Here is an 18802-nt window from a genome sequence, read left to right as displayed (position 1 = left end):
TGCTACCAGAATATAAAACCTTGGGAAAAGGAAAGTTTAGCATTATCACAAGTCATCATAGTTTCTGGATTATATGTCACATTTCATATTATCCTGAGGGCATGAGACAAGGTTGCTGAGTACATAGGTAGAAACATCCAAAGGAAAAACAAACGTATTTTACTTCTATGATTTATACAAAATATTTTTGTGATATTAAATCCAATAGAAAAGCATCATTGTTCATTTAAACTGAGGCTTGGATTTGGATTCCAGCTTACACCGTAAATAAGCAATGTTTTTTAAATAAGAAAAAAACATATACAGTGTATCAATTTTAATCTAACACATGAGCACAAATTTTAAAATATTAAAATGAGTCTTCTAGTGATACATACAGAGAGCAAAGAGAAAGAGGGTGCACCAGATGATACAGTTTTGTATTCCTATACATTTACAAGTCAGAATATATATATGCACATATGAATAAAATGCAGCACCCATTATTTCCAAAGACAATAGCTAGATTCCATACCCTTAGCTGATTTTACTCTCACGCTAAGAAAATTCGGTTTGTTGAGTTGTTTCAAATGCAATAAACCCTGCCAGATGAAATTGTTAGGTCTCTCACTTTGGGGAGCCCCATATGGCAAAGTGAGCTTTGCATCTGTTATTGAAATTCACAGTGCTCATGAACTGCCTATTTCAACAGAATTTTAATATCAGCCAAGGACAGCTTTGAAGTAACCTGGCTCCAAGATTTTCAGGTAGACAAGTGTAAGTGGGAGGTTACAAGTTTGTGTATAAATACCATTTTGTGACATTTATATTCTCTGAGCAAATTTCATACCAAAGATGCTATTTGATAAATCAAAAATGACTGTATGGGAGATCAAATGTTGCAGGAATACATAATGCATGAGAACACTTTAACCTTTAGATCATTGGCCTAAAGAGTTTTTTGAAATTATCGCAGTTTGAAAGCTGCTTACTGGACAACTGTATACAAAGTGAGGTAGCAGGAGGTTCAGTGTTAGAAACTCTTTGGTCAGCAAGACCTGTTTTTTTCTCATTTTCATAAGGGTTTGTTGGAGGAAAGGTGTACTGCTTCTACCCATGCTATCACTTGTTTATAAAATTAGTTTCTCCACCTTTCTGGTCTGGCACCTGGTTAGAGCACTTGCTTGATTTTCTAGTTAATGACCTTAAGATAGAATGGCAAGGAAAGCAATGTTCATTTTTTTATTAAACATCATCTGTATCTTCTTTTACATCAACACATTTTCTGGCCTTGATACCCACGGTATTTTTTTAAACTGCAATTTGAAGTTGCTCTGTAGTAACTGCCTAGTCCTATTACTTATTATTCCCATTTTGAAAAAGAGGAAGAAACTGGGACAAAAGCTTCAGTTTAACTTAATTCCCTTCATTTTCAAGGAAAACAACCTATTCTTTTCCAGATCATAATTTTTCTTCAGACACTTGCTGGCTGCTCTTCACTGTGAACACTGGGAGAAGATAGTTTTGATTACTAGAGACAAGCAGAAACAGCAGAGAGCCATTTTTTTTTCTCTTTGAATGAAGGTCAAAATAACCTGGGATCACAAAAGACAATTCTCATCCAACACTCAAATTCTATTTCCAGTTTTCCACTGACTCTTCAGGTGGCCCAGAGTGAGTCGTGTTGCCACTCTGGGCTTCAGCCCCTCAAAGTGCATGTGAAAAGAGGACCCTGATGCCAAGCTTTTAAAGGGCACTTTGATGCCTCTAGACAGTGCTGCTGAAAGGATACTTATGGTCCCATTTTTTTCCCTCACTGCCAAATACCCCAATACATTTATTTTTTTTTTCCAGCACGGAAATAGCTTATTACTTAGAGTTATTCAGAAAGGGGTAAAATCTGTCCTTCATGTAACTGTGAGTAGTTGCCAATAGCTTAGGAAATTACTCATTAATTTCAGAGAGTGGACTATTTCCCTGATGCTAGCCCTTTACAATAATGCAGCTATACTCAGAGCGGGTTTGGTGCACTGAGTCTACAATTGATTTCAACTAATTAGCAGGACAATTTCGGTGGTTGGCCTTGGGCTGTATTGCAGTTTCACCACGTGCCACTATCCAGCGTGGATGTGTGCTGTTGCTCAGGCAGATTTATCAGCTGTGTTATACAAGCAGGCCTACAGTACATTTGGAACATCTGCTTATTGCAGACCAAGAGTCTAAAGGCCATTGCCAATTTGGGAGCAACAGGACTCTGAGCACAAAAAGAGGTGACCCATGTATATATTATTTTCTTGTCATTTGACTTTATTTATAAAGAAGTTATATTTTAGCCCAGTAATTTATTTCTTCATAAGAGTTTTAAGAGTTAGTTATGATAGCCACTGCATATAGCCTTGGAACATCTCATTTTTATGTTCTTGCTTCAAATTCATGGCTTTTTCTCTGAAGTTCTTGCTGGCTGAGGGGGTGAGGCAGGGAGAGTCACAGCGTTGTGACTAATGATCTAACCTACCTCCGTGTCTAACTAATTGGAGAACTGAGCTCTGTGGTGTGGGGAACCACCTCAGGGACAGGGTCCGAGCACTGCTGATAGAAATTCGGGAATGCAAACTGTTGGATGCCTTTTCTTCCTTTCTGGTTATGCATTAAGAAGGATAACTCAAATGGATGCTGCGTGACTCTGCACACATGTGGGGTGTCAACATGGTCAATCCTTCCTTATCTCCACCGAGTCAGACAATTAAAGAAGAAAGGAGTCCAGCAGAGAAGAACACCGAAGGCCTATCGCTCCGTTTGCTGGCCATCAGAGGTGAGTCTACACAGCCAGGGACAGGCAGTTGTACAGCTGCTCTGTCCTCACCTTTGCCTAGTCTTTGTGCTGTCCTGGAGGTGGAGGGACTCGCAGAGCAACTGTAAGTTTTAGGGTCTGTCGTGTCACTGGAGCCACAGTGTAACGGTACTTGGGCACCCACATGATGGGAGTGAAGACTGAATATTGCTTTCTCGGAAAATAAGCTCAGAAAACCGGACCCACGTGATGCCACGTGAATTACAACGGTCAGAAGTTCCACGCTTCTTAATTTTACAAACTCCTGGAGCAAATCCAGCAGGTTATGGTCTTGTGCTGACCTCACGCAAAATGGGTTTTAATACCGAGTTATCTGTAAAGTATCTGAACCAGTGTTGGCTTCTTGCAGTTGTCTTGTTACAGGTTCTCTGAGACTGTTCTTTCTAGCGATCCTGTTCCACAGCTCCGTGTCACTGACTGACTCTTGGTTTGGAAGTTGGCCCCTTGCCACTCACTAATAATTAAAGCTGGTACAACCTCCCTCTAGGGAGATAACGAAGGATTGACAGCAGGAATGGTTGGCATATAGCTTCATTGCTTAACTAAAGCTGTGGCTAGTGAAGCAGTTACAGTTAGAAGAAATTTTTGGAAACATATTTCTTCTGCCATTCAGCTAAAACTTACTAAGCTGCTGAAGTGTTAGAAGTTTTGGGAGGAAGTATGTTTGTAACTCAGGCCTTAGTGCACCCTGACTGCATGTTTTTTGCATAAGTGAAGGATTTATAGTGGAATCAGACTTCTGGACAAGTTCAAGAGACTCAGCAGCTAAAATCTCATTCAGAGTGAATGGACTTTAAAGTCACCTTAGCACTTCATTTTAATTTTCTGCTTCAGGGTCTTCAGGGGGTTTATGCTAGAAACCACAACACCCTTCAAATTGGTGGTTTCTCGGATTTATTAGTGCAGGAGATACAGACTGAAACAGGACAAATGATTTTGAACAACTGTATAAACGCTGTGTTGTCAAATAAGGTGTCTTCCTCCTGTAATCAAGTAGAGCACCTCTACATGACGTTTGAAAGAGAGCCAACAGAGATGGATTCACATAGAAGCAAACACCGTTTCTGCTAAACACTTAGTCCCTTGGGTGAAAATGGATGAGGAGTACTGACGATTCTTGATCAGCTGTTTAGGGGAGTGGGAAACAGAGGCGGATGGTAGAAATGGTCTGAACAAAGGCTTGTTGGCACACAGCGGGGCTCAGGAGCACCATGCCTGCTGCAGGCTGCCTTCACACGTCCTCCAAGGAGGTGCAGTCTGTTCACAGCCCTCTGTCCTCCAGTGTTTCCCTGCAGCAGTAAAACCCTCTCAAACCTGGGGAATCAGTTACTCGTACAAACACTTCACGCTTTTTTTTCAGTCCAAAAAGTCAGGCAGGTCAGTTTTGAATAATTTGTTCTTTTGATCTGAAATGATTTAGAGAGTCCAGCTGGTTAACTAGAGATGGTAACAAACTCCAGCCGGAGGAAGCAATGACTAGCTGGCAATAGTAAGCTTTATGCTTGAAAACAGACATGGAAACCGTGACATATCCTCCCCTTTTTCCTACACTTGTAGATTTCTGAATTAGTATTGGCAGCCCTGGCTGAAATCTTGTTTTTCCTTCAGTTTTGACGTACTCCTATAATTCACTATTGTATAGCCCTATGCCCTTGATGCTGGCAAAACCTGCAGGTTTTCCTACAGATATAAGAATGAATGGCCAACATTTCCAAGTGTACCCTAAAGCACAATGCCAAAATGCACACACTGGTCCTGACATAAATGAGCTGCTGGAAAACCTTTCCCAGCTTAAATCTCCACAATCTATGAAAAAATACCATATACATAAGGTGAAGCTTAACTTCAAATGAGCAAGATAAAACACTTTGCATGAGTTAATATTATTTTATCCCACAGTTCTCTGTATATATGACATAATATTCCATGGGGGAGAGTTTTAGAAGGGAAGGAAGCCAGAAGTGCAATTAATTTATTCTTCAAAAATGTCACTAAAATATCATGGTGAGAAAAAGGAGACAGACATTAATTCTAGAATATTATGCAGAGTAGGTGGCAGTGTCATTCCAAAGGGTCAGGGTAGTGTACTTTTAATTACCCGGTTAAAGGCAGAAAGCCAGAGGCTTCAGTGATAAGTAGATCTGGGTTTGCAAGATGTGGTAGCAGTAATCCAAAGCATATAGCTGGTGGTCTCTGAAAGGAAGTTGGTATTTCCAAATGATAGCGTAGGAACTACACAAAGAGAGCAGAAAAGGGAATTATTCACAACTTACCTAGTGCTGTTCTTGCTGGTGTGGCATCTTTTTTAATCCAAAAGGATACCCAGGAAAGAACAACTGTTAATATACAGGGAATGTAGGTTTGAATAGTAAAGTATCCCATTCTTCTACTTAAGTCGAAGTATATAGTCATGACTACATAATCACCTGCAATAATAGCACAGAAAATAAATTGACATTGTGGTGAGATACAGACTGTTGTTCACTGACCTGCTAATTTTTAAACTTCATAAAACCACTGCATAAGTAATATTTCTTAGTGTTTTGAAAGCATCTGTGCAGTAATGCTTATATGAAATAGAATTTAAAACAACTTTTCCACTCTTATTTCCTTTACTTTTAGTTCTCTGTGGAAATGTTGATTTATTTGGAGAGGCAGAAGCTCTCAGTAATCATTCTGGATGAGTAAATTTTTGAAAGGCATCTTGAATTTCCAGACAATATTTCTGGATGGCTTCACGGCCACAAACATGAAGCTACTATCATTCACCAGATTCTGTAACCAAGCCACACAAAATCCCTCTGTCTGCAGGCTGTGTCTTCCTCGTCCTAATTTCAGTTTTGAATTACTTCTTTTATCTTCTTTTGAGATATGAACCAGGGCAGTGGGGGTCTTTATGGCGAGAGTGGTATGCACATGAGTAGGCCTTTACGTGAGAAGTCGTTTATGGACACTAAAGCCTCAATGCTGGAGGGAGCGGTCAGACTGCACGCTTTTAAAGCACTCATCATTAAAAACCAAGAGACTCTTTCTGTCAGCACCCCTTCATTTCAAAGCCGTTGTGGTCACGTGTGGTACCTGTAAACCTTCAGAAGGTGAGTTTGGATATAAAGTTTATTATTCTGCTGGATGGTAAAAGCCAAAAAATAAAGAGCTTAGTAAGAAGGCTAGTTTCTCTCACATTATGTGATTTTCTTCACAGTATGTCTTCTGCTAACCCTCATGACTCCACAGGGGATAATAATCTGTCCCTCTCTCTCTCCTCAGTAGAGGCTACTGACCTTATCACCCCTTTCCTGGCCGACAGCCCCCTCAGATTCATAGATGTTAACTATCCTTTTCTCTCAGACAGTCACTGTGATTAAGAGTAATGAAACTGAACTGAGACCAATTTCTGTATTTCGCTTGAAGCATGTTGCTTCCATTTCAGATGTGAAGAAGGGTTTATATGCCTGAGAAACTTTATGGGGTTTTGTCTGACTGTGTCAGACTTGACCTAATAAATGTATCGCTTCTTGTTACAAATCTTGACAAATATCTTCTGATATTTGCAGAAGGCATAATTTGCTGTAGGTCGGTAAGTCTGTCCTGTTGCAGCAAACCATCAGAACACTGAGGAATTTAGTAGCACAGACAGATTAATCCCCCAAGGAATGTACATACAACTCACCCAAGTAGACGTGCAGTGGATTCATTAGCTGAAACAAATTAAACCTTAATCTTCTAGTAACAGAGAGCATATGAACAAATGCACTTTAATATAGTGGATATTTTGGCTATAGCTAACTTCCACCCAAAGAATCTCTAAAGGCCATTGTAAATGAGTGAACTACCATAAGCTACAAAATCAAAGGTAAATAAATATATGAGGGTGGGATCTGGAGAGAGAAACTCAGAACAATGATTCAAAATTAAAGTTTTCTATGTGTTAAGTACCTCAGTTAGAGGTAGATAGATTTGGAAGAGGTTGATAAACCTGTGGGTGCTTCCATCATGCCTCTGTTAGATGAACACATACATTTTCACACGTACTGTACCAGTAAAAAACACGTGACCCCAAGAAGTTGGACAGTCATTTGAGAAGCCTCGAATATTTGGCATTATGGGGCAGAGCTTTAATGCAAGAGCTCACTGCTTTTACAAGTAGGTACCGGGGTACATCATGACATAGTGAGCCTTGTGGGTTGTTCACAAGTTAAGGGTTATTCTCATTCCACTAATCCCCAGAACTTTTCTCCATGCAGGGAATGGCACCAAGGAACTGATGTGGGTTAATAATCATTGGTTCTGCTGGTTTATTGTTAGACTACCTCAGCTCCCTAATCTGGTTTGCCCCACCAAAGAAAGATTTACACCACATCAACTGAGAAAATTCCATAGAAATAGTTGTAAGGAGCCAGAGGCTGTGTAAACCAGTGCTTTTACTGACAAGAACCAACCCAACAACCATGGAAAAAAAGTTATGATAATGTTTCAAACATTGTATGTCAAGGCAGAAGGATAAGCAAAAAAGGAAATAAAAAACTGTAAGAAATATGCCAAAACTTTATATTTCCCTTACTCAGTTACTGTATCTAGAATTTCATGTCTGTGGATAAGCTGCTTGACAATGGTATAAAGCAAAGTAATCTGCAGACTTCTCATGTACAACGATACATGATATTCACAATTCAAATACACACACAGGTCACTGCTTCTCTGAATAGTGCAGTCATCATACTCAGCACAGCAAATAAGAGTGGAGTTAGATACTGGACAGTAAGATACTAGGAAAGTAAGTCAGAGTCCCTGCTTCCAAGGTGTTTGACTGAAATAAACCTGATAAACTGAGAGCGGGAGAAAATGATGGTGTATTTCAGATGTTTTGCACACAGGAACTGAGGCAGAAATTAAATGATGTAGAGAGTCCATCATCACATTTAGTCACAGCATGATTCAGTATCTTTCAAGCATTTAATTTCCCATGATTTTAGATACCTAGAAGGTAAATTCTATAGAAGACCTGCACACTATGGCCTCCTTTCTATACTTAATGAAGCAAAATCGGTATTTTTAGTAAATGGTTTGCCTAATTTGTTTTAGAGGTACACTTTAGAAGGAGGTGAATGTGCCCAAAACATTTCCATTTCTCTGATGTGATTAAAAAAGGGGAGTGATTGGCTCAGATGTGGACAAAGACATTGTAGGCACTTGCAGATGATCCAAGGAGTCAATCATATCCCTTGATTCCAGGATGAAAGCTAAATTGGGCTACTGCTGTGAGAATGCTAAGGTTATTTTACCAATATATAATAAACTCCTTAACCCTTTAAAGGATATTTTAGTTATTTTCCTCCTTTGTTTCATGGTTAAACTTGATGCCTTCAGCCTTGAGGACATGCACAACTCCTCTCCTTACTCCTCTGTTTGCTTCCACCTTTCTCCTCCCTCCCTCCCTCCCTCCCTCCTTCCTTTCTTCCTTTCTTCCTTCCCTCCCTCCCTCCCTCCCTCCCTCCCTCCCTCCCTCCCTCCCTGTTTATTATAACAGAACTTTTCATCTTCGCTGCAGAATGTCCTTCCAGGAAGTTAAATAAAGGAACTGTGACTTGGTCAAATTTTACAAGGAGCTGAAAATTCCCAAGCATTCACTGAAGACCCATAGATGTCTAACAAGCACCCAATGAAGATGAAATCCTAGGATAGGGAGTGGTTGCATTCTTTTAGCCACTAACCTATTTTCCTGTCTGAGATCCATACAAAAATTCTCACAATGCAGACCCAGACATGCAGGCAGCAGCTGTGCATAGGGACTTATGCACTGCACTCTCTGTGCTGTACTCTAACTTACGGGAACACAACAGATAATATACCAAGAGACTGGAAGAACAATTTGATTCAGTGGAATTACTGATGCAAAGTGAAAGGAAGGAGGGTTTGCTGGTTCTCCTACAGTTCTCTAACCATGCTTAGAGAGGATACGGCTCAGAGACAATGAATGCTGATGATAATGCTCAGTGGGAGGAGGAAATTGCCACTGCTGAAATGCAGAGCCCCAACTGGAAGCACCAGTGTCGTGACTGGCGTCAGACAAGCACGTTTCTGTGCATGTAGCCAATGCATTTTTTTAATAGCTACAGTAAATTATTTTTTTCAACTAAATTACCACTTCAGTTTTCCTATCATCATCCAACAGAACTTCTGTTGAGATTCTTGAATTGTCTCTTTGCATACAGAAGAGCCGGCATGGAAGTGCTATGGCTACTTTCCTTGATGCACTATTCCATACAGTATTATCATCATCATCATCATCATCATCATCATCATCATCATCATCATCATCATTATTATTGTTATTATTATTATTATTTATTTATTTATTATTATTATTTATTATTATTATTTATTATTATTATTATTATTGTCTAAATTACTCCTTCCAGAAATAATTTTTCTCTATGTATCTAAAGCATTTGTCTGCAGCTTAAACTAAAGTAGCCGTGGTACATACATTTCCGACTTTCTCTATACACACTAAGTAATTTGTACAAAGAAACTCCTCTCTTCTAAAAGACCTGACCTATAATTCATTCTGCACATCCTGCAGGCATGAGCAACCCAAAGGAGAGAAAAAGCTTTCAAGAACTCTGCAGAGTGCCTCCGTGCTCCTTTGCCAGGCTTCAGAGCTCCCCCTGCCATTACTGCCACTGGTAGAATTGGAGCTGGGGCTGATTGTGCAACAAAGCCCCGCAGTGCAGGCAAAATGAGAAAAACCTCCTTCCAAACTGCATATCATTAAATCAGTGTACTTGGTTTAAAAGTAATCATGTGGTGATTGTCTAGTGAGGGACCACTGGAATGGCTAACATAAAAAAATCTCGCCTTGAAACCCAGAGAGGAATTCTACTTTTTAACAGTTTAAGTAATTTCCCAGGAAGGCAAACTAAATTTTTAACTGAACCATCAGACCATCTATTCACTTAAATAATGAAAATTACCTTGAGGCAAAATAGTGCCCAATCAGTTTTCTATAATGAGAGCAAGAGATGCACTTTTAGGCGGCAAATCTGGACTAATGGGAGTAGTGTAGCAATGTTTCCCGTGAAACCAAGACAACTGCTGTCTGTGACCCATAGGACTTCTATTAGCTTAAGTTTCTAGTTTGAAAGTAGGACACTATTTAGAACAATAATGATTTTTAGAGGAATAACTTACATGGATTTTAATGAAGAGCCCTAAACTATAGTATATTTCCTTTGTCTTCTGAAGACTGAGGACATGGTTGACCAAACCGCCAGAATTTTGCCTACATTTCACCAAGAACAACTCCCTTAAAGGTGAAATGCTTGAGTAGAATGCAACTGGTTATTTTATTTTATGAAATATTTTTAAAAATATAAAATAATATAATGTAAACAATTTATTTACTCAGACCATACTATACTATCTTAACATTTTCATTCATCCTCCCATTAAACTCTGAGGCTAACAAGTACTACAATCCCAATTATTTTAGAAAAATGTTAAACAAAGAATGAGTTTACAAAGACTGCATTATGAACCTACAATTCATATGCAGAGCAATTTCATCATGTGAGTGAAGGTTACACGCTAACTGTCCATCACTAGAACTGTGGAAAAATGAAGAGTGTCAGAGTTTATCCATGTTGGTATGAGAGTTTGATTACAGAAAAAAGTCCTAGTCACTAGAATGAGGACTAACACAATGTATCATGAGTATTTCTTTGTTGATCAGTGAGACCACAGAGTACACTGAACAATCTTCCTTATTATCTTAATAAATTAAATTTACTTAGTATCGAGCAAACTACATTTTTAAGCTTTATTCTATTTTATTTTATTTTGTTTTTATTTTATTATTTTATTTTATTTTATTTTATTTTATTTTATTTTATTTTATTTTATTTTATTTTATTTTATTTTATTATTTTATTATTTTTTTTATTTGGAAGCCAAGAGAAGACCCTATTTAATCTTGCTATTTGCTCTTCATTTAACCCCTACCTGTTTTCTGATCTTTCCTTCCCAAAGCTCCATTTTTGTCTCCTGAACTAGGTTTCTCTGTTTTCTTAGTAACTTGAAAATATTCTGCTGGTTTGGCCACTGCCTATCAGTCATCCAGGATGGTGTCCTTGCATGATAAATGCCTTCATTTACAATTCTTCTCTCTGATATCAGAGTAGAACCGTAATATTTGAAAACAATTAGCTCAGGCAGGAGACCACTCTTGTTGTTGAATACATTGGTCAGACAGCTGACAAAAAAAAAACCATTGAAAAAACCACGTTTTCATCAATCAGTATGCACAGAAGTTTCTGCAAAGTGTTCATCAGGGAGGTTTTTCAGAAGTGACTCGTGCTGCCGTGGCAGTGCTGGTGCCGAGTGGGGATGTGCAACATTCAGGTTCAGGGGGTGCTTCCAGGTTCCAGATTTTGTACTGTCTGGAAAGAACAGCTCAGCTCAGAATCGGGCGGCAACAGAGACCGTGGTGCGAAACCAAACCCTCACTAATGCAGAGTAGAAATTTTCTTCAAAATCAGACAGAACAGTCACGTGAACTAGGCCTTTTCACATCCCAGGCCATAATCCTAACCCTTCAGAGACCAGCCCAGTGGAAGTTCAAGCTATCTCCTTAGCAGCCCTGCTAAAATAAAAACAGATGGATCAGGGTTTCTTAAAGTACAGTGACTATTACTGATACTTCACCATCTGGTCTGTCCACAGAGGTGAAATCCCATCCTAACATGACTTTCCTAGATACTTGGCCTCCAGCCAGTCCACGTATGGAGGCAGTTTGAACTTTGGAAGGTAGAAAAACTGAGTAAAAAAAAAATAGAAGAAATAGCTGCATGCCCTCACAGGTGGTTATGACTCCAAAAGGAGCTGGTATTAAAACAGGAAAGGCAAGGGTGAGAACAAGATTTTGCAGTTCTCTTGAAGGGGAATGTAGAAGGAATGAGAGCAATGAAATTAACATTAAAAAGGCCTTTATCTTCCTCAGCATTTTTATAAAAAATGAAGAAATGCTGAGGGCTAATTGCAGGCTTATTCTGACTCCTCCAAAGGGTATCAATCAGCATGCATCAACAGTTTTCATTTCCAGGAACAATCTTTACTCCATAGCACTCTAGGGACAAATAGTTCCAAGCCAAAAGGAAGAACAAATGTTTGAGGTCATGCTGTCACCTAAGGGCTTGTCTCAAATTCCCCTGTGCTGCTCTGGCATTTAGGAATCCTCATGGTGATACCTTGTTAGTCAAGATACCACGCTTGGATGGTAGCATGTGTACGTCAGAGAAACACGCTTGCACCTCATCCCAAATAGTGCTCTTGGAGTGGCAACAGGCACTCATTACATACACAATGTCTGCAAAAGCTGCACCATTAACCACACGAGAAATTCATACGGGTCTTCAGGGGTGTCATTTTTATATGTATTGCCATAGCAGCTGTGAGATGCCCAGTCAAAGGCAAGGGTCTTATGTAGTAGACATTGAACAAACAGAGAATATAAAGGCTTTCTGTGTCCTAGGGATCACTCTTTTTGAATTCATAATTGCCTTTGGTGTTATCAGGATATGTCTCTGTGTGCGTGCGCGTGTGTGTGCATGTACAAGTACACTGTAGCTCAGATTTAAAAAACAAATTTTACACTTGAAAACAAATTTTCCAGAAATGATGCATGCACATCGTGAGTGCCAAATCATTGCTTAAGTTTCCCATTATCATAGACAAATTACTATACTAGTATACAGTGAAAAAAAAGAAACCCAACACCAACAGCATTGTTTGTGCTTGTAGAAATCATGTTCAATTATAAGTATATACATATTCATAAGCATGCATAATAAAAATCAAAGATTGACAGATTAGAGAGCAAAAAGTAAAGACCAGAACCCAGGCTGTCTGATGGCAACAGGTTTTTTAAAGTCAAGACCAATGTCTGATGGCAAGAGGTTTTTTAAAGTCAAGACCAAGACTTTGTTTAAATTTATCAGAACTAAAAGACATTAAGTTGGGTTGGGGTATTTTTTCTGTAATAACAAGAAGAATACAACATTAAGGAATGTATTTTTTTTACTTGAAGCTATCATTTTTTTTTCATCACCATCAAAAAATTTGCATTTATTCTGTTTGTTCTTCCTTAGATAATGAACTTTCATTTTCTTTGACACAAGCAGCATGTTCAAAAGACTTTTGTAAAATGATAGTTTTGTTAAATGAACTATTGCCTGCTTTTAAAAGTTAATGACTGTGTTTCCAGCACATAAAGTTATTTCATCCTCTGATTTTTGCATTTAGTATTGAATCTGGAAAACCAATGAATTAGTTCAGAGATCTAATTTCTTTGGGATATTTTTGTCAGAATTATTGGCATCCATGGGCTGTATACTGGAACCTTTCAAGAAGAACTGAAGTTACAGAAATAAAAGACCCATTTTTTCAACATTTAAATTCATTGTGTCCCATAGTAATTTGAAACTTACTAGTCAATACTTCTCGTGCTCTAACCAATTCATTATGTGCCACACTGGCACTTCAAAGAGAGCTGCTTTTGATTCAGCTGTAATCATTTCACTGTCTGTAGCCCGTATCTTCTGTTAAGTGTCTGGAGTGCTTTGAGTGTATTCAGGAGATGGATCAATGTCCGTGAACACAATTGACCTCCAGAATTAATTCTAAAAATACAGGCTTTGCAATTAAAAATGAAATGAAAAAATATTTTAGTGTTTGATGGCATGATTAAGAATGTTTTGCTTATTTGTATACTTATGTGTTTATATACTTATACAAGATGTCCTGACAAATACACTTATTGTTTCTTTCCAGTCCTGCTGTATATAATGCTCCTCTCCAACAAAAATTGTGTGAAGTTATAGCATCCTATTCATCTATGCAGTATTATGAGCACCGCAATTACGCTAAGGATGTTCAGGCCTATTATCTTTAGTTATAATGACATTTTTGGTTTTCAACATGAGGTATCATTTCATATGTTTTTTTCAAATGGAGTACTAATGAAAACAATGGAATTTTATTTTGGCTGTTGTAAGGTATAACTAATGCTCCAAATTATACAGTTTCATCAAGTCACATAATGGGAATAAAAATGTGTAATACCATAAGCAAGACTTCAATCCATGATTACCAGTCCAGTTCAATTTCTACCTTAACAGTAGCAAAGTTACCCACATAATCTCCACTTGCATTCATGCTTCAATCTGAGAAAAAAACAGTATACAAATTTGGTGTAGCATGCATGATCCTTTACTCACTATTCCTAAGAAGTGTTGCTATTTACCATATCTTGGTTTTCTTTTGTACTTGAAGAATAAAAGTGAACAATAGCAGGTGAAATAAAAACAATAATAAATTACCATAGCTGCCTATGACAGTGAAAGCAGATGCAGGATCAGAGTGAAAATAAGTGTCATTTATGTAAGAATCGTTTTTTGAGAGGGCTTATTGACAGGGAGTTGTGCAATGCTTTTCAAACAGAACATTCTTCACGTTCCACAGAACACCAAATACTGTAGGATGTCTGAGAATATACACACTAATGACTCTTGCATTCATTTTCCTCTTAATAAGCACTAAATCATGCTTGGGAACCCCCAAGTTTATGTCATCTGTGTCATCTGTCAATGTTGATCACTTCATGTTTAGGCCCCTTTATACTGAAGTTTGTTATGAAATCCTGCAAGACTGGATTTGGTGAACTTGTAATTCCAAAACCAGTTGAAATAGTTTTCAATTAGCTATCAGAAAATTCCATATCCGAATTCTCAAATAAAATGCTTTCTTTCTCTTCCTCAAAATTTAATTTTGGACATTTAAAAAGTAATAATAAAAATGCAACATTTTTCTTGACCTGATATTCTTTTTGCTCAGTTAAAATGTTCACGAGTTTGGCCTTGCATCTTTTATATAATCATGGAATGGGTTAATCTGTTTCTTCCTACTGATACTGACATCTAGTCCACCTCAACTGTCCCTAACATGCTCTTGTGTCCCAATTTCTCTCATAATCTTTTGAAAGCTTTAAATAACGTCTCACTGTTGGAAGCCCATCCCCATTGATCATGTTGCATCCTGGTGGTGATTATCTGGCTGCACTTTCTGCATGATATGAGATTTTTATGCAGCAAACACTGCTGCAAACCAGAAAGTTATGAATAAGGTAGAACACCTTTTAGAAAGGCATCCTATCTTCATTTAAAAATTTCCAGCAATAGAGTTGCACTGTAACCCTTGAAGTCCTTTCAATGCTTATTCTCTCTGTGAAAAACAGGTGGGTTTTTCTTAGTCTGCATCCATCTAGTATCGACTCAGACCTTGAGCCTTAATACATCTTTGGTAGGCTGAAGAACCGTTTTTAACCAGTTCTATTTTTCTTATGCAGGTATTTAGAGATGGCAATCGACTACCCTTTATCCTTCAAGATAAACACTTAGGGTCTCTTAACATCAGGGATTCTTTCCAGTCACTAACAAATCTTCTGTCTCTTTCATGCACTCCACAATTTTCAAATTAACTCTTGAATTGCAGCCATTAGAATTAGGTCCTGTTTTAATTGGAGCTGCATAAACATAACATATAGAGATATAAATGTCCCTTTTCTAGGGAATAATCTTTCTCTAAATATAGAACCCAAAGTCTGTGCTTGGTATTTTGGCCATACCTTCAAACAAGGATTGTATTTTAAAATAACTATGAATTGACAAGAAACATTCCAGAGCCTTTAGACCTGCAGCACCCAGAATAGCAGGTGCCCAGTTCTGGGAAAGCAAAATCCATAAGCTTCAATCATAAATACATGCTTCAATCCTGAACACATGTTCAGAAGTACAGAAGTGCTTATTGGCACTTGAATCCAGGCTACAGAGCTATCTGATCTGCTTTCTACCCCAACTGGTATCTACTATTGATCATCCCCTCAGCCTTTGTGTCACCTATAAATTTAATGAGTCTTAATGTTATGTTTTCTTCTCCACTATTAACAAAAAGTATTAAATGGCATCCAGCCAGAAGACATAGCATCTCAACAGAAAGTCCTGATGAATAATGGGTTTTCTAGCTGTGTTGTGAATCTCACCAGGTAGTCAAAATTTCATAATTTTATGTGTGCCACAATGATTTTCTTATTACTGTGGCTTCTTAATCAAAATGCCTTACTGCATCGTGACAAGTCTTACAATATACATTATATCACCAGAAATGTGTAAAGTTGGAAGATGATATTGAGATAGTTTGACAGGAGTTAGTTTCTATGAATGAATGTTTATTAGTGCTAATTATATTATCCTCTACATTTGTATTAATCTATTCCAGGATCAGACGTTTCATAACTTTGCTCAAGACACAATGCCAGGATGAAAATCCTGTGATTACTTCGGTCATTTTTATTTCCATCATTTTGAAACTGGGGGCAGGAAAAAAATAAAGAAAAAAAGAAAAAAAGTGTTTTATTTTCCATCAAGATTTCTTTGAGAATTTGCTACAAATGGGAAGTAGTGATCCCTGGTCAGCTCTTTAAATTATTGTTATGAATTTATCAAGGGGTATGTTAAGCAAAGAAGGAATTAATGAAGAGGTTGTGCTGGGGAAGTGGCTGGTAACATCAGAATAGAACAGAATTGTATAGAATAGAATCAAATAGAAATGAATGGAATAGAATAGGTTTAGTTCCAGGTGGAAGGGACCTACAATGATTATCTAGTCCGGCTGCCTGATGACTTCAGGGCTGACCAAAAGTTAAAGCATGTTGTTAAGGGCACTGTCCGAATGCCTCTTAAGCACTGGCAGGTTTGGGCACCGACCACCTTTCTAAGAGGCCTGTGCCAGGGTTTGACCACCCTCTTGGTAAATAAATGCTTCCTAGTGTCCAGCCTGAACCTCCGCTGGTGCAGCTTTGAACCATTCCCACGTGTCCTGTCACAGGATCCCAGGGGGAAGAGCTCAGCACCTCCCCCTGCCCTTCCCCTCCCCAGGGAGCTGCAGAGAGCAACCAGGTCGCCCCTCAGCCTCCTTTTCTCCAAACTAGACAAGCCCAAAGCCCTGAGCTGCTCCTCCCAGGACGTGATTCCAGCCCTGTCACCAGCTCGGTTGCCCTCCTCTGGGTGCGTTTGAGTAACTTCACATCCTTCTTAAATTGTGTTCTCTATTTTCCACACATAAAACCATTAAGTGATTACTTGCATTCAAAAAACCTGTAAGAGTTAGTTTCTCTTTTACACCCTGACTTTCTATCTCACACCAAATTCCTGCTTGCTGGAGACAGTGCTTTTTTTAGTTAGGCAATTGTAAAGGGTAAGGTCAAGAAATTTCAAGGAATACTAGTGTTTGCAGAAGGAGTTTTCTAACATAGTCTTTCAGATTAAAGCCATCTGGCACAGCTATTTCTCACTTCACATCATATGTAGATGTGTTTTGTTTCTCTGCAGAGGTAATTGGTAGTCTGTAACATATGCAAGCTTGCAATCTGTTTACTGTTTTATCTGGTGGAATAAAGAAAAATATTGATCCATATTCATTTACACTTACTTACTTCCAAGATATTTGACAGCTGGAAAAAGGTAATGCCACTCCTGACTGTTATTTCAGCTCCTTCTTTCCCTACTCAAGCCTTTCTAACTGGATTATTATCAGCCTTTTGTACATTTCCAGCAATGACTATTTTGTCTATTCAAATTTCATTGATAACACTTTTTCAAATATATAATCGTAAACAAGCCATGACTATTGCCTTTATTAATCTTCCTAGCTTGTACTTCTGATATTCATGTAACTTTTTTTTTCCTTCACATCCCTTAGTGCCTTTGTCACAATGTGTTGTTAATAAATTAATTTTGTGCTAAATAAATGCTCCTATTTTTCCTATTCCTTCAAGCCCTTTTTCTTTAGTGTACTGACCTCCTGGATTATCTAGCTGGTCTGTTTGGTACTTCCCAGTTCCTTTGTGATGAATGAAAAAGCCAGCCTAAATCTCATCCAAATCCAACTACTTCTCATCTGTTCATCTCTATTTATGTGTAATGTTTTTCATTTCTGAGCTCCATGCTCAAACTTTCACTTGTTTTTATCAGAAATATTTTCTTATTTTAGTTCAACTGGCAATAAACTAAATACAATTAACACAAATAAACATTAATTTATAGAAACTAACTCCTGTCAAACTATCTCAATATCATCTTCCAACTTTACACATTGCTGGTGGTATAATGTACATGTAAGACATAAAATCAGAGATTTAGCCCAAGCCTCCTGATATTGCTTTCCTTGCTGTCTCTAGGGAAATGCTTTTGCCTGTTGATGAATTCTCTTTATCTGATATTCTGCAGTGTGAAATATTTAAATTACAGGACAATAACATGCGTTGAATTTTTAAAAGTATCCTGTTAAATGACACACTGTCAGAAAAACGACTAATGCTATCCCTGTTGCAAATGAAGACATAGAGTTGTCTTCCCTGAGTAGCTTTCAGTAACGGCTTTTAATCATGCTCTTCACTCCTAGGCAAGAGTCCACATGTCTTTTTACATCTTCCCTACATGATCTGGGAAAGGAAAAGTGGCCACAAAGAACTGCAGAGAGAAGAAAGGACTACTGTAAAATTCTGAAGAAAGGGATGAGCAAGAGAAGTGGTTGAGTGACACGTAGGTGAAGTTTCATTCACAATGCATAGTTAATTGTAGAATGGAGAAACTATAGTGCAGGAAGATATTAACATCCACAGATGCCAGAAGTTCATTAGGTTTTGGCAAACAAAAAAAACAGTTCTGTATAGTGAAGCCAGACCAAATTATGGATTTATTTTTCAACCATGCTAACTTTTTGAAGAGCATATGGTAATATCTTTGATGATTACTTCACGGGTTTCAGTTTTCCTCAACTACAAATACACAATTACCTAAAAATATATGAGTTTTGGGGGGAATGGCCTGCTGTACTTCAGCGCATGGATCACCATTAATC

General features: G+C 38.1%; 1 protein-coding gene across 1 annotated transcript in view; it reads right to left on the bottom strand.

Moving 5' to 3' along the window:
• Positions 1-18802, bottom strand: part of GABRG3 (gamma-aminobutyric acid type A receptor subunit gamma3) — a 339341-nt gene that overhangs the window by 9844 nt on the left and 310695 nt on the right. Inside the window, exon 8 of the mRNA XM_032982479.2 lies at positions 5104-5256. Coding sequence (XP_032838370.2) covers positions 5104-5256 — 153 coding nt within the window. The remainder of the gene's footprint in view (positions 1-5103; positions 5257-18802) is intronic.

Source organism: Tyto alba, unplaced genomic scaffold, assembly GCF_018691265.1.
Source record: "Tyto alba isolate M040663 unplaced genomic scaffold, T.alba_DEE_v4.0 Super-Scaffold_14, whole genome shotgun sequence".
Lineage (NCBI taxonomy): Eukaryota > Metazoa > Chordata > Aves > Strigiformes > Tytonidae > Tyto > Tyto alba.
This window is presented reverse-complemented; position numbering and strand designations above follow the sequence as displayed.